This window comes from Ambystoma mexicanum, chromosome 6q (assembly GCF_040938575.1).
Source record: "Ambystoma mexicanum isolate Mex_15411 chromosome 6q, UKY_AmexF1_1, whole genome shotgun sequence".
Classification (NCBI taxonomy): Eukaryota; Metazoa; Chordata; class Amphibia; order Caudata; family Ambystomatidae; genus Ambystoma; species Ambystoma mexicanum.
In genome coordinates, this window is record NC_090937.1 from 747530055 (window position 1) to 747557209 (window position 27155).

The window sequence follows — 27155 nt, forward strand, 5'->3', positions numbered from 1 at the left end:
GGCAGCTGAAAAAAATCCCTCTAACTTAATTATGAGTTGTATTGGCTGCTAAAATCTGGTGCGCTTGCATTGCTAGATCCACACAGTTGTTGAGGGCTTGTGCATGTAAGGTTCCGGGCCCTGGACTAATTATTTAATCAATTACTGCAGTGCTGTCACCATAGACAATAATTGAATGCAGTCTTGCCGATATGTTTAGGTCTCCCTGGCTTCTGCCAGCCCTCAATTGTGGACTGGGGAGTTGCCGTTGGTCGGAAAGTGTGCACCCTTCAGGTCTTTCATTGCAACAGACATTTCCCAGTTACATGCCACAATCTAAATTTTCTCCTATTGCTCAAATCTTCTTTTATAACATAGCGTAAAATTACAGTTGACTTTTCTTTACGCATTTGTCTAGCTTGGAATAATGTGTCTGACCAAATCTCATCAAGTGACCTGTAAAGTGAACTCCAATCTCTGCAGCCCCCATGGAGCCATTTGCCATTTTACTGTTAATGTCACTTCTCCCTATCTGAGCAAATGTCTATTAAGGATCTCCTCAGAGCAGCCCTGTGCTCCCTTCCTGCAGTAAACCGATCACATGACCTTGCCCTCACCACAAACCCTGGCCCCAAAGAGCTGCAGGTAAGGGTGAAAGGTAGGGGATGGCCTCTATTTGCCAATTTGCTCTGTGTCTGAAACCACCCACGCAGACCCACCCACAAACCTATCGTGTTCAAGGCTAACATTTTGGCCTCACCGTGAAGACTGCTCATCTTCCAGGCAAACACCGGGCCCAGCCAGACACGAGGCCAACATTAACACATCACACTAAAGAAATGTCCGCTTCACTTGCAGTTGTGTAATCGGTTGCAGGGAGCAGACGGAACATAATAAAACCTGGTGTTATCCATATCATCGCCCTTCCTCAGTGGAGTTATTTTGGCCAAACAGGTGGAGGAGCAAAAACCAAACAGGGAGAGGTCAAACAAAATACACAGTGATAAGAGGGAGAAGGTTTTTACCTGAAACAAAAGACAATGGATGCCAGCTTCGTGGATACTTTGAGACTTTGTATGCAATGCACAGTAATGACGTATGGAGCATTTCAATATTAGTCACTTCTGCTATAGTAAAAGAGTAAACTGGGTATAGACTAGGAATTAGGGATTGAAACAATGCTAAAGATGTTCAACAACTCGTCAAATGTTAAAGAAGTCTCCTGGTATTATGATATTTAATTTTCAGTCTTTTTTTAATCTCTATTTGTATATGCTTATTTTATACGTTTATTATTTGTATTTTTGGGATTATTTTTCTACTGAAATAAAATTGCACTACTGTTAGTAGTTCTCAGTGGGATAAGAGGGAGACTGTCAGTACTTCAAACTACTTCTTCATATCCAGTTGCAGGGCCGATGTAAAGACAACATTATTTACACGTGTGGTCATTCCAAACTGCTAGAACCTAATCAGATTTGGCCTGCAATAAGTTTATAGTGGAGTTGTGGTGAATCACAATTACCAATTTAGTCCATTTGCTTATTGAAGCAATCAGTGGGAGTGGTTTAATGCGGGCTTGTCACCTTGTGGAATGCATGGGAAACACAGGACAACGAGATTGGACCATGAGAAATGTTTTACCTGGTGTAATCTTAGATTTTGGTGGAAAGCTTCTTCAAATATCAGACACAACTCATCACATCCATCTTTAAAGGGTTGCCCACCTTCTCCAAGAGCCAACCACCATCCTCTCACAAACTGAAGAGACCACAGTGTACCCCTTTTTTAGGACCTTTCATAGCATGATCTCATTAGTTAAGAAGTGGATACATGTTGCCCCTCTTCGCACTATGGTGTAGCAATGGCTTTCATGTCTATATATGCATCTAACTGTTGGGCTACCATGGTTGAGAGGGGTAGTTGAGCTAATTCACCCGTATTGGAAAGGGAATTGATCGGGGATACTGTTGAGGTAGAGACCATGGTCTTCAATAATGGAGGAGAAAGTACTACCTCACTGATTCTCTGAAATAATCTTTCTTCCTCCCAGATGTCATCACCATATCCAGGGTCCCTTCAAGCATTCCCTCCAGAGACAAATGGGGAGGGGACAGTGTATGGGCCCGGCAGCTCAACGGTGTGAGAGCCCATTACATCATCAAAGTTGAGTAGCTACATGGGCAGAAGAAAAAGAAAAAAAGGCAGTATAAGTGTACTAAATGAATATACTTGCATTGCCATCTGTGATGGCATGACCCACGCCATGTAAAGAGTCTATAAACCAAACCCAAAACAAGACTGCAATGGGGTATAACCAGAGACCAAAACCTGATAATTATATGCACTTTAAAGATCCCCTATTTCGATATATGAATAGTATCAGGCATGGACAGTCAGTGATCGAAGTGAGTGGGAACTGTCGGGGGCGGTGTTCCACTCTTTTTCATTTTGGCTGTTTACCATTCCTCTACTTCTTACAACCATATTTACCATTCTAAATAGAGGATTTGTCCATTCATGTCTCTGTGTAAGCGCGAAGCTGTAATAGGAGCCCCAGTTACTAGTCACTTACACTACTTCAATGCCCCGGCTGCAACACCTTGTCACATGTTGCACTATGCTTCCGCCTACCCTCTTCCCTGTTGAAACCACAGTTAAGCAACTTTTTTCAGTACACTTCTACCACTATGGACAGTAGATCAATGCCCCCATCATGACGAGAAAGGGGTATAAATTCTGGTGTCTGTCTGGAGAATCCAAATCCAATGGTTGCCCAGAAATGGAGTGTCCTAGGGCAGGACCAAATTGACATGTGGTGCTCTGCAAAAAAATAATTGGGGAATTATTTTCCTCGTCCATGAGTTAGCCTCCTGTGCTCGGGGTTTTGCCACTGTAGGACAGCACCCTTTTTACTCCATAGTTGGATTTTGTTTCTCAAAATTAATGCGCAGTGGATAATACAAGCAGTGGGTCAACTATTTTCTAGACCTGCTCCTACTGTACTCTGATGTTTGTACACGACAGCCTCCAAACCAAGTGTGCCTTGTGCCCTGCAATATCTTAGGCTGTACCAGACCTGTGAACTGATTAAAAGCATGTAGCCTTGGCAAAGCCTGTGCAAAGCCTTGTGAACTTTGTATTGATGTTTGCAACCCGTTGCTTGTGCTTTGGCGTACAAGGGAAAGCAAGTTCCTTTGTGGCCTCCGAGCACACTCCAAAAGCACAAATCCTCAGGGGATCCCCGGAAATAGAACCCGGTTGTCACCTTTTTCTTTCTCACAATGAATTCCTGGATGGTCATATGGGGGTGCAGCTCTTAAGACTTCCACATAGTGATGAAGCCTGCGACAAAACGGAGTCAGAGACTTTGCAGCAGGCTAATGATTCTAAAGCCATAGGCAGTGGAGACACAGATTGTGTGGATCCACGTCAGAGAACTGTGCAGGAAAGCTTTGCATTTTTGAAAGTTTGTCCATTAAGGCATAATCAGCTCAAAAAAAGACTGCAAGGAAGCAAGTGCACCAGAGGAGAATCAGAAACCCAAAAATAATTTGCAAAGCCAGGTGTTATCTGAGAGAAGACTATGGCATGAATGGAACCACACCTAAACACAGGTCTCCAATTTAAGTATTCTTTGATTTGCAAGAAATTTCCTTTTCTATAGAACAAGGTTGTGGCTATCGATTAAGGAAAGATGTACCATTAGCATCTGACACGGGTGGAACAAACCAATCAGCTCCCTTGAGTGCCGGGCCGAACCCATTGATGAAAGCCCATGTTCCAAAGACTCCAGGAATGGCACGAGATGAACAAGTTACTTACCAACTGTAATGTTCTTTCGATTGGATGTTCCCCCACGTATTCCTCATCTTATGATAAACGTATCCCAGCTTCAGCTGCTTTGGAATCATTTTTCACCAGGTGGCGCTGGGTTTGAGACTGCAGAATCGATGTCCCTCGAGGGCTGCAGTCGGGCGTCGACATCATCCGCTGTATAAAGGGCTCGAGCAGCGCCCGTTAGATCAGTTCTGTTTTTACTGTGTTCATGGTTGCATCAGTTGACCAGGCATTAAGTCTTTAGGCTCTTAAGGAAGTTAGAGTGCAACTGGCATACACTGTATGGAGGGGTAGGATGGGAGGGTCGATGAGGAATATGTGGGAGGAACATCCAATCGAAAGAACGTTACAGGTGGTAAGTAACTTGTTCTTCGAATGGATTGTGTCCTCCAACGAATTCCTCATTTTATGATAGACTCCCATAGCAGTGGTAATTTTTGAGGTGGGAGTACTAGAAATGTTAATTATGGACAGAATGAAGGACAGCTTTTGCAAATAGTCCTCCTTGGTATGAAGTAGAGTCCAAGCAGTAGTGCTTTACAAAGGTGTGCATTGATGACCAGGTGGCAACAGCACAAATATCCTGCACAGGGACACCCCTCTGAGGGGCCGTGGCAGTTGCCATGCTTCTGGTTGAATGAGCCCTTAAACCATCCAGAGGCTCTTTTCCAGCCAATTTATAGCACTCCGAGATGGCAAAAATTATTCATCTGGATAGAGTTTGTTTAGTTACTGCAAGGCCCAATTTGTGCCCAGTATATCCAACGAATAGTTTGTCACATTGCCGGAGATTTGTCAATCTGGAAATATAGAAACTGAGAGCCCTGTTTGGGTCCAATCTATGTAACCTTTCCTCTTCCTTACTAGCGTGAGGTGGAGGATAAAAGGAAGGTAGAACAATCTCCTGTGACAGATGAAAATCAGACACTATTTTAGGCAAGAAAGATAGTTTGACTTCTTAATGGGCAAGAGTGTAAGGGCTCGAAAGGAGCACACATGAGAAATTTTAAGACTAGATTTAGGTCCCAGGTGGGCACCTGAAAAGGTGTTGGAGGGTATACATTTGTCAATCCTTTCAAAAATGGAATGACTAAAGGCATTTTAAAATAGGACACCTCTTCCGAGGAGCGCTTAAAGATCGATAGCGCTGCTAAGTAACCTTTTATCGTACCAACTTGGAGCCCCAAATTGGCTAAGTGCAAGAGAAAAGAAAGTACTGTTGGAGTATTACAAAGAAATGGATCCACATTCTTGTTCCTGCACCAGTCACTGAATTTATTCCAACGACACCGGTACAGGGATTTTGTTGCTGGCCTTCTGGCCGAAAGCAAAATCTCCATTACGTCATCCGGGAGGTCCCAATCCTTATATCTTAGCCTCTCAGAAACCATGCGTGAAGGCTGAGTGTCTTGACCTCTGGATGGAGAACTCATCCATCCTCTTGCGAGATAAGATCCTCTCTTTGTGGAAGACGTATTGGAGGGCAGATGGAAATGTCCAGAAGGTCCGGGTACCACGTCCTCCTGGCCCAATCCTGGGCAATTAGGATCATGGTTTTCCTGAACTTTCTCAACCTCCTGATTACATGAGGAATCACGGGGATTGGAGGAAACGCGTAAAGGAGTGGAATTACCAAGTCCACTACGAACGCGACCCCTAGAGCTCCTCTCGGGGGAAATTCCTTTGAGCAATACAGTTCGCACTTTCGGTTTGTCCCGGTCGCAAACAGATCTACTTGAGGGGTTCCCCAAAGGGCGAAGATCTCTTAAAGGACTTCCTGAGCTAGCTCCCATTCGTGGGAGACTCTGCTCTGCCTGCTCAGAGCATCTGCCGCCGTGTTTAGCTCTCCGGCCAGGTGAACTGCCGATAGAGAGATTCCTTCCTGCATTGCCCAGAACCAAAGCTGCATTGCCTCTCTGCACAGTGGAAGTGATCCTACGCCTCCTCTTTTGTTGAGGTAGTACATGGCCACTGTGTTGTCCGTCATTATCAGGACATTATTTCCTTAAACAGAGGGCAGAAAAGCCTTCAGCGCTAGTCTGATTGCTCTCAGCTCCAAAAGGTTGATGTGTAGTTTGGACCCCGATGGAGACCAACCACCGCTGATTGTCAGATCGTTGGTGTGGGCTCCCCACCCTGTCAGTGAGGCGTCCGTCACTACCGTTATCTCTGGCCATGGTTGCCAAAACGGTCCCCCTTGAGGATATTCTCCTTGCAAGCCCACCATAGAAGATCTTGAGCCACTTTGGTTGGGACTTGTATAAGATCTGACATCTCCCTCGAAAACTGGGACCATTGAGTCCTGAGGGCCCACTGAAGAGATCTCATTCTCAATCTGGCCTCTGGCACTAGAACAATGCAGGATGCCATGAGGCCTAGCAACTTTAGGAAGTTGAATGCCGGTAGATGTAGGGCATTTTGAAATTTCGTTACCATCTGCAGAATGTGGTGAGCTCTCTCCTCAGGAGGCGAGGCTTTCCCTGAGGAAGTATCCAGGTTCGCTCCGATGAATTGGAGTTTTTGGCTTGGAATCATTTGTGACTTCTTGTAATTGAGGGAGAAGCCCAGACTGTGTAAGAAATTACAGGTCAAGGCCAGATGTGCCTAGGCTTGTTCAGATGAACTCGCCCTTATTAGCCAACCGTCCAGATAAGGGTAGACATGAATCCCCCTTCTGATACTCGCTGCCACCACCTCCATCAGTTTGGTGAAAACCCTTGGGCGCAGGTTAGCCCAAATGGTAGAACTCAAAACTGATAATGAGAACCACCAATTGTGAACCTCAGGTACTTCCTGTGTTTGAGATGAATTGGCACATGAAAGTAAGCATCCTGAAGGTCCAATGAAACCAGCCACTCCTGAAGTTGGAGAGCCTGAAGGATCTGATAAAGGGTTACCATCTTGAACTTGTCCTTCCTGAGGAACTTGTTCAAGCTTCTCAAGCCCAAGATGGGTCTCAATCCTCCGTCCTTTTTGGGTATGAGAAAATAGGGGGAGTACCAACCCTTGTTCCTCTCCGCTACAGGTACATTTTCTATTGCACCTTTCTCTAGCAGGGTTAAAATCTCCTACACAAAAAGCGGGTCTGGTATTTTTACAGAGTTGGCTCCCGGTGGATGATCTTGAGGTCTTTGATGAAAAGGAAGACAGTAACCATGGGTCACTATCTCTAGTGCCCACGCATCTGACGTAATGCCCCGCCATTCGTCCAGGTACTGAGTGATTCTGCCTCCCACCAGGGTTTTGTGGGTTAAGACCTCAAAGTGGCTTTGCAGCGGCTGCAGCAGTGGCTGAGGAGGTAGTAGCCGCTGCTGTGGCTGATCTAGCACCTCTCCCTTTTCCACCACGAAAAGGTTTTCTCTGTTGGCCTCTGTGACAGGCTTGCCCTCTCCCTTTTCCAAAAGAGGAATAAAAGCGAAAAGGGCGACTCTTCCAGGAAGATGAGCCTGTGTAAGAGTGTTGTTGAGGTTCCCTTATAGCGGCGCTGAGTGATTTTGCTGCTGCTTTCGAGGTCTGCAGCTTCTCCAGGCTCTCATCTGCCTTGCTGCCAAACAACCTCAAGCCGTCAAAAGACATATTAAGTAATCTAGACTGTACATCAGGTGCAAATCCAGATTTTCTTAGCCATGCGAATCTGCGCAAGACCGTGCTAGAAGCCATGGACCTGCTTATACTATCCGCAGTGTCCAATCCTGACTGAAGGCATTCCTCCAAAGCCTCTTTACCATCCTTCACTATAGCCAGGAATCCATCCCGTCCTCACGTTCCGGGATGCGTTCAGCCGCTGAAGACATGCAGTCCCACAGGGTATAAGTAAATCTTGCTAATGTGCAAATGACATAAGTTGATTTCAGGGCCATGCTACCCGAAGTAAAGGCTTTCCGGGCCCAAGCATCAACTTTATCGTCCCTATCTGGTGGTATTGATGGATAAGCTGATTGCCTAGTGGAAGTTGCAGCTTGCACTACAAGGCTTTTGGGAGAGGGATGCTTGGATAAATACTCTGGGTCTGATAAGGCTGGTCTATATTTTGGTACCAGTTTTTTATTTACTGCTGGAATTGAATCAGGATTATTCCAATTTACCATTACCCTTTTTTGTAAAGCTTTATGGAATGGTAAAACAGGATATTTTAAAGGGACCCTAACTCTGGATATCAGTCATGTCATCCTGGTCAAAATCCGGTGAATCTACTTTCCATCCCATAAAATCGATGACTCTTCCCATAAGATTTCTGTAACTGGGATGAGCATGATCTGTAGGGTCTGGTCTCTCAAAATCCACTTCAGGAGAAGTGTCCAAGCCACTGGCATTTTGTAGGCAATCATACAAGTCTGTTATTCTTGATTGTGGGTCCACCAGTTCTTCAGGGACCTCTCTGGCCCCAAATCTAACTCCAGCTGGAGTGACGTCCTCTTCAGAGGAATGTTCCTTATATATAGAAGACATGGATGTAAAGAATTCCTGTCTAGATTGAGGGTGAAAAGCCTTTTCAGGCAAAGAAGGTGGAACTTGTCTAGGCATAGAAAATGTTGTCAACTTGGGCCTTGGTATTAGAGAAGGCCTCGATAAAGGCGTCAAAGGCATCGATAGGTTAGACGCTGGCTTCGACGGTGTCGAAGGAGGCTTCGATGTTGTCGAAAAAAGGCTTCGATGCTATCGAAGCTACAGGTGTCGACGCCATCTTTGTAATTGGTTTCGACGCTATGGTCGTCGACAATGTCAAGTCAAGTTTTGCCTTCAACTTTGATGACGATTCCTTTTGCCCCGATTTGTGCACCGGAGGCTTAGATTTAGAGTGAGGTGTTGGGGAACTTTCCCTTGAAGATACTCATCTCTTTTTCAACCCTTTCGTGTTTGGCTCTTGATTTTCCTCTGTCACCTTTAGAGTGACTAGAGGCATGATCACCACGTGGCAAGTTCGAGGGGGTCTGGCCCGCTTTCTCGAATATTTTTAACATCGAAGCCCTGCAGGCCTCCCATTTTCCTGGGGAATCGTGTTTTGAAGGGCAAGTTACTCTCCTCTCTGAAGAGGATGAGGAGGAAGAAGACCTATGATGTCGCTTTTTTTACTTTTTCGGTGAAGACTAGGAAGACTCCTCGAGCGACTTTCCGATCTTGACCTCCTCGACTCGTGACGAGATTTTCTAACGGATTTGTCCAAATCCTTTTGTCTTTTCAAAGACATACTTGTCCTCCCCCACCACCAGCTTACTTCTGCGTTCCTAATAGCCTTATTTGACATGGCCTGACAGGACCCGCACTCATCAACCCGATGGTCTGGGCTGAGGCACCACAGCCAATTCCGATGGGGGTCGGTAATAGACATCTTCCTGCCACACTTCAGACATTATTTTGAACACTGTCTTGGGTGTGGAGGGAGTTGAAGACGAAGATATCGTTGAACATATTTTAGATGCGCCGTTCGTCACACAAAGCAGTTGCGTCGGAAAAACGGAACTGAGGTAATGGGCGCTGCTCGAGCCCTTTATACAGCGGATGACGTCGACGCCCGACGGCAGCCCTCTCGAGGGACATCGACTTCGCAGTCTCGAACACAGCGCCCCCTGGTGACATTTTTTTCCGAAGCAGCTGAAGCTGGGATACGTTTATCATAAAATGAGGAATACGTGGGAGTAATGGTATTTTTGGTGTATTCTCTTTGTTCCCGAAGAGAAGTAAAAGCAAAATGGGAATTCTCTACTCTTCCTTGCACAGTTTCCCAGCTGATTAACAACACCTCATCAACACATCTCTACTTACTTTTATCCTAAGAACAGCGCTTTCATTTATTCATTTGTTAGGGTAGAAAAGAGTTTAAATTCTTACGAATGTAGCCTGTCTTTGGGCTAAAGTGCTGCACTTTCCATACAAAACCGTGGAAATGCGTTTTTACTTCCCATTTAGCCTGCTACCACTAGGAAGCCATACACTCATGCAGGAGCGTAACAAAACACAGTTCTTACCAAAGGACGAAATGGTGACCTATTGCTGGGCAGAATTTCGTTAAAGTGACATTCGGAGACCCCTGGATTTGGTTATAAACTCAACATGAAAAGCTTTAAATTGCTTTCTGGTAGCAGGAATGAGAGTAAAGGCGTATTCAGAAAATATTAGTTTGAGCCTTTTTTCTGACGATAGGATGGCGGACATCGGTTTCAGAAGGTCATGGGAGGTGTGCTCTGGTGTGTGTCTATGTGTGTGTGTGTGTGTGTGTACAAAGCAGAGAACATGAAATAAGAATTTTTAAAAATAATTATGAACATACAGTACATTTAGCAGTTTCACATCATTATTCAAGAAACTATCACCTACAAGTACTTTGACGTAGCTGGCAGGAAATATCCCAGTGCGGCCCTTTATTTGCCCTTGGTACCACTCATCGTCTATTTTCTCCAGCAGTTGGACAAACTCTCCAGATACAAGACTCAAGTCATCGGCATGCTCTGCAAAAGAACATTGTTTCAGTTATGGTATCAGGTGCTGAAAGTTATTCAGAATTCTGCAAATGTGCACATATAGCTATGGGTTCCAGCCTCTCACTTCTGACTGCAGTGAGGGCAGAGGAGGCGTATGTGGAAGAGCAGATTGGATCGCTGATCTTTAGTTTATAGTGACTTCTCAGCATGAATCACAGTGCATATCTTAATTTACAGATTTACGTGACAGAAATGATACATGCAGTGAAACAAACCTATTTGCCAAGAGGTGACTCTTCCTTGTACCGATTTCTAAAAGGAACTTTTTCTTGCATTCCAGAAAGGTCAGAACGTTTGCTGCTTAGGATCCCGGGCTGGGCTTGGAGTCTTGATTCCGTCCGCAAAACAAGAGCGAGGGTACACAATATTCTGTCATGAGCAAGGTCCTTTTTAGATATGGCTAGAGAGAGCTTGCTCTCCGTCAGCATTTTGCAGGTACATGGAGGGACCCAAGCTGCTCTGTCATGAATGAGTGCAGCCTGCTGAAAATTCAATTGCGACAGCAGCCATCCTTTAGGAGTGAATGGCGCCAAGTAGGGAAGAGCCTATGTGAATCCTGCTTTTAAAATCACGTTTCCTTTCTGTGCTGCACGGTCCATTGACGTCTTTTTTGCGTTACTCCTGCATTACATTGTGCATATGTTATTGTTACTTATGGCTGCTTATGTTTGCGTTGTCAAGCTTCTGTGATGACTCCGCAGGAGTCATTACTAAACTCCAGCCTAAAGTATCATCCTATGTGGCCAGGGGAAGGCAGCCGCTAGCTGATCCTAACCCTGTGGGTGGTATCATGAGGGAGGATCACATGTGAGGAGACGGCTGTCATGGAGAAGTGGCGACTCCTCTGGGAGAGACGTGGTATTCATCTTCCTCTGAAGAGAAGATTCCCATAATCCCCAAATACCTAATGGCATGCTGTCAGTGTACAAGTCCCTCCTATAAAACTACACAAAGAACATGCTATGAAAAGTCATCTAACCAAAATAAGATGTGTACTTTGGGGGTGCAGGAATTAAATATAACAACCTCTAATTGTCATGATCATGTCTTAAATAGAGATCCTACCCCAATGTTAAAATACAAAACTTTTACACAACATCTCTATTTCACAAAGCAATCCAAACTACTTACATATCAAAACCCCAAAACTACTATGGACGTCAGGACCCATAATGTTCTTGGTACTTGGTCGAGGAAGAGGGGCCCACAGTTAGTGAGGATCCACAATGCCATTAACCAGAATGTGTGTTCTAGTTGTCATAGACCAAAACACCTAAACAGGTCATTTAAATGTAGGCACGAGTTGCAGGCGGAAGGAGATGCTGAAGGAGTAGCTGAGGCAGAGGTAGACCAGAGTGCCGAGTCCGCCGCAGAAGCTGAAGGGAGAACACCAGCTGATGCCGACGTGAGATATGCAGGTCTGGCACATTGCAGAGTAAGCGCAGCAGGAAGCCGTGTCGAGAAGAGAGACCCAGCTGAGAGGGCGACACGCTCCCAACCCAAAGTGAAGAGCGGGGGGCAGGGCTCAAGTCGAGGGTACACAGCGTCCACCCACTTTTTTCAGAGGGTGGTTGCTGTCCCCCCCCGCAACTGCGCATTAACTGACCCTCATAGGAAAGTCTCCTTCATGCATACACAGCTAGAGCTGGGGGAGCCAGGGAGCTCTAGGGCAGGGACGAGCCTGGGGGTCTGGCCTGGCTCTAGAGGCACAACGCAGCCCAAGCCCAGGAAATGGCTGTGCAAAATGAGAAGGTGATATTGGGGGGGGGTTGGGGGTGGGGGGGAGGGCAGTGCCAGGGTCAAAAAGGGGCACTGGGGAAGGAAAGGCAAATAAAAAAAAACAACAGAAAGCACGCCCTTGCCTCCACGTTGAAACACTGCTCCTTGGCATGCCAGCCTCGTTTTCTCCCCCAGTCTGTTTCTTCAGCCTACAACACTGCCTGGCTTCCTGGCCTGCCACCTGACTTCCTGTCCTACCCGGCAAATCAATGAGTGGCTGGGAGGGAGCGGCAGTCAGACAGCCAGGATCGGAAGACAGGCAGACGCACTCCTGTAAGTGTTCCGGCAACACTTACATGAGTGCGTTTTTTTTTCTTTTTCCAAGTGAGTGGGTGGGCACCCGGTGGGGCTCGTGGCCGGCCCCTGCTCTGGGCAGGCACTGGCCCAAGGTGGGGGCTGGGCCGGCCCGGGCCACGCCGGGCGCCGAGCTCTATACACAGCACTGTGTTGGTTTATCATTTATAGGGCGTCCTCAACCCTTGGGTAGCTGGGCGCACAACATAGTAAGAGTACTTATAGCTTGGTTAAATTACATGTTGCAAATTAAATATATGCAGGTGCAAATAAAATTACAATTTACATAAGTTACATAGTTACAGGTATGTTGTGTATGCATAAAGCAGCACTATACCTTTAAAAGCCACCTGGCTGGGCAAGGGAGCGAATGGGGCACGCACACATGCAGTGCTGCTACCCAAGTTTCAAGTGCGGCATCCTGGGGAAGGAGAAGGTAGACTAATGACATTTACCCCCTCCTGACATGAGAAGTTACAGAGGAGTGCTTACTGATGCCGGCTCTATAGGAGCAGTGCTGGCTGGCAGGGAGGCGTTAGCAGCACATGGAGAGCCAGAGGGAAAGGGTCCATCTGGCACTTGGAGAAGCTGCAGCGTTTAGGTAAGAAGGATCGACATTTTATAAACCTGTCCCTGCCCTGAAATGCACCATTATAAAATAGCGTCAGTTGTTATTCTTCACTCCGTTTGTTTAATACGTTTTTCGTGTGTAGTTTGATAATCGCATGTCAGGACCGTTTGTCCGTTTTTGCAACTGCACGTGTTAATATCTTTAACAGCCGGAGTGTGCAGGACTAATACTGGCGTGGTGTTGGGTTATTTGCAACTGAAAATCGGCACGTGTTAACACACTTTGAAGTAAATGTGTATATCTCACCTTATGCTCACTCACTGTTCAAATATTAGTGGGTATCGGCTTTTGATTTCCACTATGGGGGAGAGGGCAGAGATTCCCACACTGAGTGACATGAGGGAGCTGTGCCCAGGCCGAAACAACGTGTTCCACGGAATATTTTGCAGCAGGAATAGGAAAAAATCTATATGGTTTACAGGATGGTCTTAACTTCTCAGCAACAGACACCTAACTTGCCGAGGTGTGTTTGCAGCATTCTGCTATAAGATCCCCTGCTACACCCGCAAAACAGATTTGGCCTGCCCATCCCACTCCAAGGGTCAGGTGGTCCATTTATGAGGCTCCCTTCCTATTTTGAAGCGAGCAGCACCTGCTAATTTTGCAAGATGCACGTCACCAAGCATGAACTCGCAGGAGAGTGGCAGAAACCGTGCCACAACCAGTGATTTATATGAGCATGGCAAGGAGAACGGGTGCAACTACGCCCTCTGCCCCAATGTAATCTGTGCCTACGCATATATTATGGAGCACCATCCCACTTTTTTAAAGACTTGACCCTAATTTAGTTATCTTTTGAAGACCTGAAAAATTGCTTACTTCCATGTCTCAAAACCTCCCAGGTAAATAGGCTCTAGTGCACTATGAAGCAATCCTGTGGTAGATGCAACCTGCCCCGACTCTCCCAGGCCCAATCCCTTTCCTTCCCTGACATGCTTGGAGTTTTTCTTTTGACAGCCTTATCTGTAGCTTCTGCTAGTTTGGACAATATGACCAAATACATACACAGTAAGATTGGGACAAGCCTGCAAAAACAGCAGATAACTTCAGTTAGAAAAACAAACATCACCATATTTTTGCAATGCCTTCCAGTAAGAGGGTATTGTGAAACAAAGGTTTCCAAAAAACCTTTTGCAAACAATATTTCTACCAATTACATCTGAGAAGAGATATGTTCAAGTTCCTGAATTGCAGACTGGTCTCAAATCCCGGCTTCTCCACTTAACCAAAGTTTGTGGTCCCGGGCAAACCCTTTTTTTTCTCACTATGCCTTATCTGCCAAAATTAAAAGAATATTTGAGATATTCAGCACACACTGTCTGCTAGTTCATAAAAGCCTCACTCCTGATATTTCCACATAGGTAAATATTAAGTGGTAATTTATATACTGGACGTCGGTTTATTTCTTCCTGCCTTGCTCATGGCTATTGTAACAAGGGGGGGTTTCCCCAATAGATAGTTTATGAGATGATTTTTTTCTCTATTATTTCAACATTCTTGCTTGGTATAACAAATATGCATCCCTATAAGATGGCAATGAACTGATTAATTTCTGCAGTAGTACGATTGTGGCAAAGAGGTGTAACGAAAATAACTTAACACAATTTTTTTGATGAACAAGTGTGGCATTACCACAAGTAGCTGCTGTGCTATCCTGACAAAGGTATTCCTGCCTTGATCCAGGGGAAGGGAACTGTGGTTACAAGGGAGTACGTTCAAGAATCTCTAAGTTTGAACTGTTATTCTATTGCATTGGATTGAAGACAGCCAAATATTTTTTCGTTAGTTTAGTTTGCTAGGTAGGGACATCCTCATTAGGATAGGGAAAGATAGGCGTTTATCTCACCCCTTTTTATTTATAAATAAAATGGCAAACACTGAGAAAACATAACCTTTGTGTCTGTCTCACATTTCCGACCCCTCACACTTCATACAACTAAGTTCCCAATCCATAATGGTCCCCGTTGGTTGAGGAAATTCTGCAGTGTTTGTTTTTTCTTTGTGTTGATAAGCGTGTGTGTGTAGTGCATCTAAAGCTCCTAATTTGCACCTGCAAACTTGTGTCTAGTTGATAATCATTATTACTTGGTTTAACAGAAAACCTGAACTTTGAATATAAAGATTAAATTATGCTGGTAGTTTTGTTTCTGAAAAGGAGGCCTTCTAATCAGAAACCCCTTCCAGAATGCTCCATGCAAAAATATAGTGCACCAGTGTCCCTTTGCTGGACAGTCTCCAGACATCACCCAGTGTCTGGCCTGCATTGGAGGTAGAGCAGGATGAAAGGTCACATGTGCTTTCATAGTCACAGCTACTGGAACACAGGGTTCCAACAGCCGGAAGTAACTTTTTAACCGTCTTCACCTCTGGGTCTACTCTTCTAAATGGTGTAGCCCGCAGCCTTCTGGCACGTAAATATCTACACATAAGCCATGTCTGATTATCATATGGTGGCTACTGAGATCACTCTTTAGAATAGCCACAAGCATTGGATGTCTTACTATTGTCAGCTTGGTGAGCAGTGACACGTGAATGACAGGGGTGGGGTGTGTTATCAGTTTATCTGGGCTGAGTTTCATACAGACACCAGCTGGGTGTTGGCCAGAAAACCCTCCCCTTTGATGCTCCTGGGGACGAGTGGCATCTCTTCTTCAGAGCAGGAAGGTTACCTGGGAACTGGTGCATCAAAGACAGTCCTGTCATGTCAATGGCTTGTTCTCACAAGGGTGTCGATTACTGGAGAGGAGAGCTTTTGATGTAGGCAGAAAGAGGAAGGAGCAGGAGTTCAAATAGCCCAGGCGAGAGGTTCAAACCAACGGGGGCTCTTGTCATCTTGAATTTTACTAGGGCTCTTTAAACTTCCTGCCCCTCCCAAATTTCTATAGGCAAGACCCAGTGGGATTTAGATCAGCAGGTATAGGCTACTTGTACAGCAGGCTGGGTTGGACCCTTGGCAAAAAGCTTGCTCTGGTCCATCCTGCTTTAGCGTTTTGCCTATATATGGTGGGGTGGGCGACCCACCCCTGAGTTGATTCATCGTTGAACTTCAAGACAAGAAGGATTCACCTGGAACTTGGTTGGGGAGATACTCTATTCCAAAGTCCTATTCCTGAGAGATGAAGAGTGAAGGCTACAATGAAGAGGGGAGCTCCTTTCCCTATGCTTCCCAAGGGCACATTTGGAGTGAAACTGTTGTGTGCAAACTGTTGTGATGGTGCATTTGAGGCACTGGTAACCAGAATCCTGACCCTGGAGGTGCCAGAACCCCTGAAAGTGCCCTTTACAAACCTTCTTGGTTGAGAAGGGCAAAACAAAGGGAATACCTTGCACCCATACACCCTTGACTGGATCGCTTAGCAACCACAGTACCAAAAAATTAACAGCTGGCCCTCCCTTCATCTCCGAACCACTCCAACACTGGTTTGGGCACCTTCAACGCCATCCGATCAGCTGCAAGGGAACTGGCCAAGTATTTTCCAACCTCGATGCGCGACTGCCTCAGAGTTTCACTCATCGTCGAAGCACTGACGTCTCCTCATCTGAGACCCGCCAAGTCTTCTAGAATCCCCAATTCGACACTGCCTACCTGGTTATCTTCATATAGGTGGATCAAGCTGGAAATCACTCTTAGGAGTCTTTCTGCTAGAATTCTTGCTAGGACCCGAGCCTCTCAACTGATGAGACTTGACGATAGGAAGTCTTAGGGACCACTACTACTTTGGCCTGAGGATAGGTACCAATATTCACCCTGTGTGCCCACTCTGCACAGCCGTCCTTGTGCATGGGGATAAGAGATCCTCAGGTATTGCATTGATGACAGTCTGCTTGTTTCCCTACTGTGTTTTACCACCACAAGAAGCTCTCAGTTGCATATTATATATGTACACATAGTGTGAAAAGGATTACTACTTCAAATTAATATTATGTTCTGCTTGCAGAGCGCACAGTTCCGGACTTGCAAAGCAAAGATTGTGAGAGAGGCTATGGCAGAGAATTTCATGACCAAATAGGGGCATCAAAGTTTGTCTTCCTCAAATATATTAGTGGAAATAGAGTTGCAGAAATCGTACTCTTTCAAAGCTATTATCCTGCACGCAAGATTTGGAGGCAGCAAGTCCTCTCACTGGTTCCAAGGTCAGATAGTCCCAGCAGCAAGCCTGGCAAAGGCTTCCCTCACATAAGGATATCAAGGAATGGAGGGATCCAAACAAAATCCTTCTGTCCAGGTTTATATGTCTCATCTCCCTCCTCTTCTAGGAACTGGAAATTCCATTCCTCAATCAGCTATCATGCACTTGGCATGGAGTGGCACAAGGAGAATAGTCTCATTGATGGCGGTCGGCAATTTACACAGCAGAGTCAACTTCAACACGATGAAACATCCAGGGTCTACACCAAAACAAACCCTAAGCAGCTAAAGCTCCTGACCCTTCTGGGAGATGGGAAAGAACCTTTGTAATGACCGAGAAGGAACAGCAACACCACAAGAGAAATTGAGATGACTGCTAAGTAATGAGGCCTTTAACAAATATTTTTGCACGAAGTGCTAGGACAATTTTAGATTATTTTGCCTGTTTGCATTCGGTGTCAATAACTTTTGAAGTGGAGATACACAGTTAAACTAAAAGCCATTTTTTGGCATGAAGTGGTGATTTAATAGTGTACAGGTTTTGGAATTCTTTTGTTTCGATGTAAATTGAATTAGGGAAATCTAATTTTCTTTGTGCTTTGCTTATTTTATCTCCTTTTCTCTTTTTCTTCTTTCTCTCTTTTCATTTCCTTTAGTGTTTTGTATGAATTGTGATTTGTAAAGATTTGCAACCAAACAAAAAAAAAAGAATTATTTTTTAAAATAGTACTTCATGTTGGATTCCTCCCAATCCTAAGCAACGTAATAATCGTGTTTGTTGTGCAACTCAATGGTGTGCAGTATATCCATCTCAGAAGGATGAAGGGCTGGTTCGGGCCTGCCAGTGATCTAACCTGTGACTTCTGGTTGCAAACTGATCTCTCCAGCAAGTGCATAACTTGCAGAGCTATTAAGTCCTGATCTTCCTTTCCAGCTGAAATGCCTGGAGGTAAGCTTGATGTGACATGTTTGTTCGCATGCAGGTCTAAAAGCTGCTCAACCTTTGTCAGTAATTTTAGGGCGTCCATTGGATGCACTGGAGGAAAAAAAGAGTGTGATGTAAGTATCTGTATGTTTGAGTGTATGATGCAAGTACTTGCTGTGCGATATCAGAGAAACCTGGCTAGCGTAATATTTGTTTTAGAGAGTAGCAAAGACACAGGCAGTTTATTGCATTGCAATGCAATAAGAACATGACCGAATAACCTCAGCCCCCCTCAACACACCCACCCTCAACACACCCCGCAGCAGCCCCCCTCAACACACCCCGGCTCAGACGTTCATAGAATTCCCGAACAATGGAGTAAAAGGTTTGGGACCAGCTCAAAAAAGATTTTTGGGTACGTAGGGTAGGTGTGTAGTTCGGAGCGAAGTTTGACTAAACGACTATGCGTTGTATGGTCATGTGTGCGTTTATGTATCTGTTCAGTTACCTGAATGTCAGAGGTCAACTGAGCCTCGCATGTAGTCCATGTTTTCAAATTATACGCCCACCTTGAGATGCACTGCCCTCATAAGAAAGGTTTATATGCATCCCAGCGTCTATAGGCAGTATAGTCCACCAATAGGTTAGTCTGCAGGAGGCTCACAGTATCCTGTTTTAGGTGTTCAATGATATCACAATGTTTAAGCGTTACCAGGTTGAGCCTTCATGGCGGCGCTCATTTCGGTGCATCAGGGAGCGTGATACGCAAGAGTACCGGTGTGAGGTCCGACAGTGTCATGGGAAGTATAGTACAATTGTTTACCATATATACTGTATTAGTGGTGAGGAGCCAATAGTCGAGTCTGGAGTAGCTAAGATGTCTTTTGGAATAAAAGGAATAGTCCCTCTTTTCCTCATTTTTATGACACCATACATCAACCAGACGGAGTTCGTCCATCAGTGTGTGAAGAGTCATACTTTTTTTTGGGTTGCTATAAAATGACGATGTATCCCTCTGTCGGTCCAAGTCTGGTTTAGGGTTACGTTAAGGCTGCCACCTATAATTGGCAGGTAACCCATAAATTGTGCGCTGTACGCTAGTATGCGTAAAAAACAAAAAAAACAGGGAGTCAGTTGTTGGTGTGTAGATATTGAGTAGTGTAATGTGTTGTTGGTATAATATTCCATAAATAAGAACATATTGACAGATATTGTGGTAAGAACAGTGATGGAGACCGGTTTGTGGATTAGTATGGAAACCCCCCCAGTTTCCCATGGCACGGTGAATGGGCCGCCGCGGCCGCACCAACCCAACCCCGGCAGAGCTTCATGGATTCGCCCGCATTCAAGTGTCTATATGTATAGGAAAATGTGTGCGTCTGTTCAAAACGCTCAGCATACTTCCCAACATGCTACACACCTGAAATTTGGCATGTCGGTCAGTTCCATGGTGTGGACCCTGTAAAAAGTGTTAAATATAAATGATTCTGTTTTGTTAAGCGGTCTGCAATGCTTACCCTGGCCATATATCTCTCCTCGCCATAGTTTTGCCGATATTTCTATGTAAACTTCAGTAGTTCATTGTTCCTAAACTGTCCACATTACCAGCATTCTAGCTGACACTAGCAGCACTCACTTCTGAAGTCATGCGGGCGACACAAAACAGTGCTTTTGTAGTAATGCGGATGACAGGAAACGGTGCATGTCTCTTCAATAGTGTCCGCAATGACGTTGTCTGTCACATTGTGGCAGATCGCTCATGATAATTACAGGAACTTAATTTCCCACGTGAGTGGATGAATGTATGCCATCTCAACAGTACAAAGGCTTACACGCTTCAACCCTGCACTTACAGCACTCATGTTGAGGTCGCTGCTGTCTCGGCTGTAGATCAGGACACCAATAATGTTGCGCAATCTCAAAGCTCTAATGTAGGGATTACCGTGCAAAGCATGGTCCAACTGCTAGTTGATCATAAAACAAAGGGTTCCATAAAGTCTAGAATAGCATATCATTTCAGTTGGCATAATTTACCATTTTACACCCGATAGAGAGTTTGTATCAGTATTTGCGTAGAGAACATACACTTGAGATCTACCCCTATTATGAAACCCAAAACAAGAATACAAACATTGGGGCCTTAGAACTGGGCCCCAATAAGAATCTTTGGCAGCCCATTCGTCGGATGTGAACGGTGGTTCCACAGATCCACACTGCAGCCCTTTGCATACCGGGAGCCCAGATAGGGACCCCAGAAAGAACAATAACACAGTAATACTTTTTAATCGACATGAGGGGGTATATGCACCAGAAGTGATGAGCTATCAACGAAGGATATCGTTGCACAAGTAGCCAGAGGCTGTAAGCAGTAGTCAGTAGCATGTGTGACCTATTGCAACAATTTTTGGCTAATATGTCAGAAGCAGATTTCAATGCCTTTCCTGCAGGGGCTGTTAAACATGAGATACTTAGTTTGAGCCATTTTATGCATTCATGAGAGTCGCAGATATTCCGTCAAGCGCTGCCTCATATAGTTCAAGCCGAGTGTGGTTGGATCCAGTCTCAAGGTCTATATGAGTCCAATAATTTGGTTATTTCCCCATCCTTGAATCAGCGACATTTTGTGCAGAACGTTATGTCTTCATTTTAAGCGTGAGTCCCGATGTTGTTCCGGACCGCGAGGCATTCTGCAGATTTTTTTCCACCTTTCTCTATCCTTGCAGTTTCTCTGAGGTTGTGGCGCCTGTGGGTTCAATCATGGTCCTTCTGGTATTACCGGAATATTGTCAGGAGACAATATCTTGAAGTTGTAAAAATCATCCGGCCACTTCTGGGGTCTCATAAGTGTGCCACTGTCTATCAATATCATTTAAGATGCCTGTACTCAGTGCTCTTCAGTGCCTCAAAAAGTGGGTTGAAGCCCTTTCTGCGTAAGGAGAACTTGACAGAGAAATTCTGAAAGATCTCTATTTAAGAGTCATCCACCTGTATATCCAGGGCCATCAGATATGCATTGAGAATCGCCAACTTATGTTGAACGTTCAAGAGGCGCATTGTGATAATACGTGGGTGTTCCGCTGTGGCAGGTTTAGGCGCTCTGTAAGCTCTTTCTATGGTGTACTTTCTGTGATCTTGCATATTCAATTTGGCCAACAAAAGGTATATCCTCCATCTTGGCTCGCAAATGCTAGACTTCTCTGATCATACCATGCAGGTCGGTCGCTACGGATTCATGATTATCTTCTACTGATGCATTGCTCACAGTAGGTAGCCACGCAGGTTGAGCATTAAGACTACTATTTACATCTTTCAGTTCCTTCATAATATCATGGACAGCATTGTAAGTTTGAGAGCACTGTCCGATCATTTTCATTTCGGTAAATATGGCTTGCAGTGGCAATGGGATATCCATTTTCCAAGTCCTCTCGAGGAGTGGAATATAACTGTAGTAGTGGAGGTGAGGGCGTCTAACATCTGTATCGGAATCTGTAGAAGAGCATGCTACAGAGCATGGCATAGCACAGTAAGTGGAGGTGCTTATTCAGCTGTGGGTCTGGTCCTGAATAGTGTGACTGAAGATCTGACATAAATCATGCAGGCCCTGTGAATAGTACATAATAGAACCTCTTTTTCATGGTGAGTGGCCGGATCACCTGGTGCCTACGATTGAGAAATTACCCTACATCATCAGATTTGGTCATATATACGCAGTTAGCGGGTCCGAGGCATTGCAGACGAAGGTAGTGGAACCAGCATGACGCCACGCCGCCTCAGTATGCAGTTTAATATAGTCTATAGGTATGAAGCACTGTCCAGGGGAGTGCTGCGCTTTACCCCTTCCACATCCTTTTCTGGGTCCACCTGATATTCGGGTCTCTGCTGTCCGCGTTGGGAATCTAGGTCCGGAGTAAAGTAGGATGACAATTCTGCGGCACCAGTCTTGCTGTGTTACCGGCTGTCCATGGTCTCCTGGTGCGCAGGCCACGTCTGTACGAAGTGTGCACCCGTTCGCTCCGTGGGCGACCGGGGCTTAGACGTGGCAGGCCGCTGCAGTTTACATCAGTGAGTCAGCCAGCAATATGGGACGATTGCTCTAATTTTGGATCCCCAGCTTCCTGACACGATCAGCCAACAGACTCTATAATTGCCATCTCGCAACTGTGACTTGTGGCGGACAAGAAACAGGCAAATGAGCTTGTCTGCTTGAGAGACCAGGTGAACACTCTCCATCTCCTTCTCATTTAAAGATGTGTTTGAGAAAGATCTTTTTGAAGTTATTCAAAGTATGAAACCCACCTCATGTAAAGGGGATATTTTCCCGACCGTCTTATTAAAGGAGTTTGCGGAAACACTTTCCCCCTGGGTTACTCAGTTTGTGAACCACTCTTTTAGTGAGGCATATGTTCCCGAGAATATAAAAGAGGCCTGGATAACACCCCTGCTAAAAAAGGAAAAACTGGACCCCAGTGTCCCAGGAAATTATAGGCTGATCACTAATGTGCCATTTATATTAAAATTGATTGATAAGATCGCCTATCTACAATACCAGAACTTCATAGAGAGCAATGACATTCGGGCCTCTGAACAGTTTGGTTTCCGAGTTTATCACGGAACGAGACCATGCTTTTGGACTTACAATCTAATATTGCCAATATCATTGAGAAAGGTAATGCAGTGTTACTCCCATTACTGGATCTCTCCTCAGCCTTTGATTTGATTGACCAAACGTTACTGGTGAACAGATTAGTCGAGGTACGGAAATGTACCCCGCACGCTGCAAATTGGTTTAAATCTTTTCTAGGACCTAGAATGGTCACACTGGTAAAAGGAACCGCCTTCTCGAAAAATTCATCCTTGATATGTAAAGTGCCACAGGGCTCGTGTCCATCTCCATTACTTTTCAATGTTTTCTCGAAACCCCTATGCGACATGCTCATAACTCTGGGTGTCCAATTTACTAATTACGCTGACGACACCCAGATAGGTTTTGAGCTATCTGGCGTATACAGGGATGGTGCTCTTAGAGTTAATTAAGTGTTTGAAGCCATACGAAGCTGGATGGTGGTAAATTCTCTAGCTCTTAATGAGGAAAAACCGAGCTGCTGATTGTAGACACCCAACGAAGACTGAAAAAGTTGAATGAACAGTATGCTCGTTTTAAGATAAATGGTAATGATATTACAGTGTCTGAACATGTAAAAACCCTAGGAGTATTTTTTGACTCTCAGCTATACTTCAGGAGGCATATTTCATATTTGAAATTAACATGTGCCTTCTATGCAAATCTACTTTGGCAAATTAATCTGTACCTGTCTGAAATGAACAGAGCTATGATTGCAACTGCAATCATAAATACAAAATTGGATTCCGGCAACAGCCACTTGATGGGTACATCTAAGACAAATATAAAAAAGCTTAAAGTAATTCAAAATGGAGCAGCCAGGGCAGTCTATGGGCTGAGTCGCCGCTCGAAGATCCCTGTGGAGAAGCACATTAAATTCAAAGGCGCAGTTCTGGTGTTCAAATGCCTATCAGGCAATGCACCTCACTATCTTGCCAACAGGATTAGAGGAGCATCTGTGAGAAGGACCCTTCAGTCTAATCGCAATCAGCTGCTGTTCCAGCTACGAGTTTTCCTTAGAAGAATTGGCAGTGCCAATTTTAATATATGGGCACCTTCCACCAGGAACCTCTTTCCCCTTGATCTCAAGAGCTGTACTTCTATCGCCTTGTTTGACGAAGGGATGGCTTAGCTAGCCTATCTAGTTGGCTGAACCTATTGTATTTTCCCCCCACTGACTGCCTTCCATCTTTATGTTATATGTCTGTTTATGTCCATTGTGAGCGCCTTGAGGCCTACGGGCGAATGGCGCAATACAAAAAACAATATAGATAGAGAAGATAGAGCTTAAACTGGCTATAACAGAGTGTGTGGTGTGGTGGGTGAATGCACCATAGGAAAATCCAACCACAGGGAACTGTTTAGTATGATGAAGGACTCTGAATATCCATATTCTATTGGTGCAAAACTAAAGCGATACAATTTGGGAGGCAGGAGTTGCAGTTAAGTTCAGCAGAGTCCCTGGCAGAAAACACAGGGGACCTTTGTTGGTACTGTCGAGGTACGATCGAGTCTGTTGGAAAATGCAGAAAACATCTGTATGGTGAGGGCTAGGAAAGATCTTTTTGGATTAGTTGTAGTGACAACAGTGACATGCCTGTCACTTTCCCGGTCTTAAGCATGGAGCTTTGTTTGCAATGACTGATCCTTAGCTACAATTCTGACTAGAACAGCCATGGAAGGTTTTTCTGCAAGAAAGGCAGTTTTCGCTGGTCTTATGTTCACAGTTTCTGCCTTCAACTTCAAAATGTAAAGTCTGCTTGCATTTTAACATGGAATTGCAGTAATTTGCCCAATAGCATGATTCATACGATTGCCTGCATTGTAGAGTTGTTCATCTTTCCGAGAGGATAGACTAGCACAATCAGTGATGAATCCAGGATTTCTGGACAAGGTGGGCCTGCACAGTATATACTTGAGCCTAGGTCAGGTGTCCATGCAACAAAAGGAAATATATTCATTTATCAGTACGTTTGTTTTTTGCACGCTCCCGCAGACCAAGCCAATGCTCAATTATAAGCTATTGTATACATTTACCTAATAGTTCAGAGACAATGTAACCAAAAGCTAACTTCTATTGTACCAGAACACAAAGTGAAAGGAGCCAAAAGAAATCTCAGAGTTTGACAAGGACACTTTCAAGAAACACAACAAAGTAACCTCTGTGATAATGGCACTTCCTTGGGGTCATAATTTGACAGGGGCATGCAGCATAGTGGTGTGAGTGATGTGACTAAAGATTTGAAGTGACAAAAAAGCAAACCATATAATTATATATATATATATATATATATATATATCTCCATCCAGTTATATTTTCGAATGTAATAATGTCGAATAAACAATAAATCAAATATTTTCGAAATAATTCTACATACAAGGTAAGTGTTGTAGTATAGCATACATTTTATTAAACAGTAAAACTGGTATATTATAATTATATTATATTAAAAATGAACAGTGGTTCATTAAATACTTTATTGAATTGTAACTTTGGTTAAATAAATATTTTATTAAATAATAACATTAGTATTTGTGAGTTGTAACTTGGATTAACTTATATTTATTTTCACCACTAGATGGTGGCATTGTATAACAAATTGCAATGTATGTATTATTGTTATTGCTTAAGTTCTTGACGTAACTGTACATTAGCATTACGTCGACGTAAGCGCCATTTTTAAAGTCCATTTCTTACGTGCTTTCGTTTGTTTTTTCTTGGCTGGATTTTACTTTGAGCAAGGATTTTACTTTTTTTTTCACTGGATTTTACTTTTCGTCCGTGGGTTGGGATATGGATTTAGTTTTTTTTCTTGGCTGGATTTTACTTTTCGAGCATGGATTCTGACTTTTTTGTTTCTCTGGATTGGGATATGGATTTTGATTTTTCTTTACTGGATTTCATTTTTTGAGCATGGATTGGAATATGGATTTTGTTTTTCATTTTGGTTGGATTTTAGTTTGGACTGATTGGAATCGTTGGGCACGTTGGATTGGCATTGTTGGTTACATTGGATGTTCCATGGAGGATTGTGGATTCTTCAATCTGTGAGCATTTTAACATTTTAAATCATATGCAATTGAGTCTAAGTAGTTGTGTCTTTCTTCTTGTTCAAACTGTTTTACTGTTTTTCGTCATTCATAATGTGAAATATACACCCATTTATCGTGGAGGGTGAGACGGTTCTGTGGGTGGGGGGGGGCCCTCCCATAACAACGTTATCCATTTGGACATTTGACATTTATATTTTATTTTGACTTTTTTTCGAATTTTATTTTGACTTTTTTTTCGAATAAATGACTTTGCCCATTGTATGTATGTAATTTCGATATATTCTCATTCGACATTTTTTGTTTTCGCTATAATTTTTTCAATATCACTATAAACCATATATATATATATATATATATATATGTCTAGGAAGCATACACTATAGACCTTAACTAAGTCGCCTAACAAGAAAGGTGGTTACGTTGTGATTCAATTTTTTCTCTTGGTATGTGGAGGGCTTTAAGCCCAGAGAAATGGCAGTGTGAATTACTCAAACATTCCTTTTTATGAAGACTGGTCACATACAAAGGAGTGAACATCACTACATCACAATGAGTAACAGTAGATTCACACAGATAAATGGTACTTATTTTATTGACTGCGTAAAGATGAAAGTTAACCTTGCCAGAATTTGGTCATATGCATGTTTTTTTTCTTTTGCCACACAAAATGTAGTCTAGAAAAAAAACATCAAACGTCAGTACGAAATTCACACTCCTGATTCTTAGGAATATGTTGAAAGAGAGCTCTCAAATTATGTCCTATATGCCCTAGCGTGTGTATTGTATGCCATTTTATATGCCTGTATGCATTATTAATGCAGGATTACAAGCACCAAAATCCAAAGTGATGCAAACCTAAAAGCCACAACTTGAGATCTCTGCAAAGTAATCTATGGCTGTACTACTTTCAGACTTGCACAGAGCCCATAATAGCTTCCATCACAGTCACATGCTTGTAGTCATTGCTTCACACATGCAAGTCTTCTGGCACTAGCCATAACATTGCAAACCTGCACATACATGTGTTACTAGGCCTTTCAACAGATGTCCAGTTAAAGCATCCTGCCTGAGGTTGAGCTAAGAATTTGGCTTTATTTGTGTTTGTGTTTGATCTGCAGGGACACCGAGTGCTTTCCTTTCTAGCAGAGGGTCCCACCTGTGAAAGAGCTCTTAACATGAATGCACACCTACCATGCACCTTTTTACTTTGTACATACAACATCCTGCGGTGAGCGAAGGGAAATTCTGCCCAATGAACTGAGCATTTAATCATTTGCCAAGGCTCCATTTGCATCCATGCAAGCATATACAAAGATGAAATCATTCTATTTAATGGAAACCAAGCTGCAGAACACCTGGGGATGATGTGGGCATAGTGGTTATTTCCCTGTTGTATCTTCTGATTCCTCTGACATTGTGTGACA

At 44.0% G+C, this 27155-nt stretch overlaps 1 protein-coding gene and 1 long non-coding RNA gene across 5 annotated transcripts in view; one reads left to right on the plus strand and one right to left on the minus strand.

The window, feature by feature from the left end:
• The window catches only part of SH3D19 (SH3 domain containing 19), a 1396196-nt gene that overhangs the window by 187085 nt on the left and 1181956 nt on the right, over positions 1-27155 (minus strand). For all 4 annotated transcript variants that reach the window (XM_069631268.1, XM_069631267.1, XM_069631269.1 and 1 more), the window contains one exon: positions 10131-10265. In XM_069631268.1, the coding sequence (XP_069487369.1) occupies positions 10131-10265 (135 nt within the window). The remainder of the gene's footprint in view (positions 1-10130; positions 10266-27155) is intronic.
• LOC138516274 (uncharacterized) overlaps positions 25374-27155 on the plus strand; it is a 158877-nt gene continuing 157095 nt past the window's right edge. The window contains exon 1 of the long non-coding RNA XR_011282261.1: positions 25374-25725. This is a non-coding gene — a long non-coding RNA (uncharacterized lncRNA). The remainder of the gene's footprint in view (positions 25726-27155) is intronic.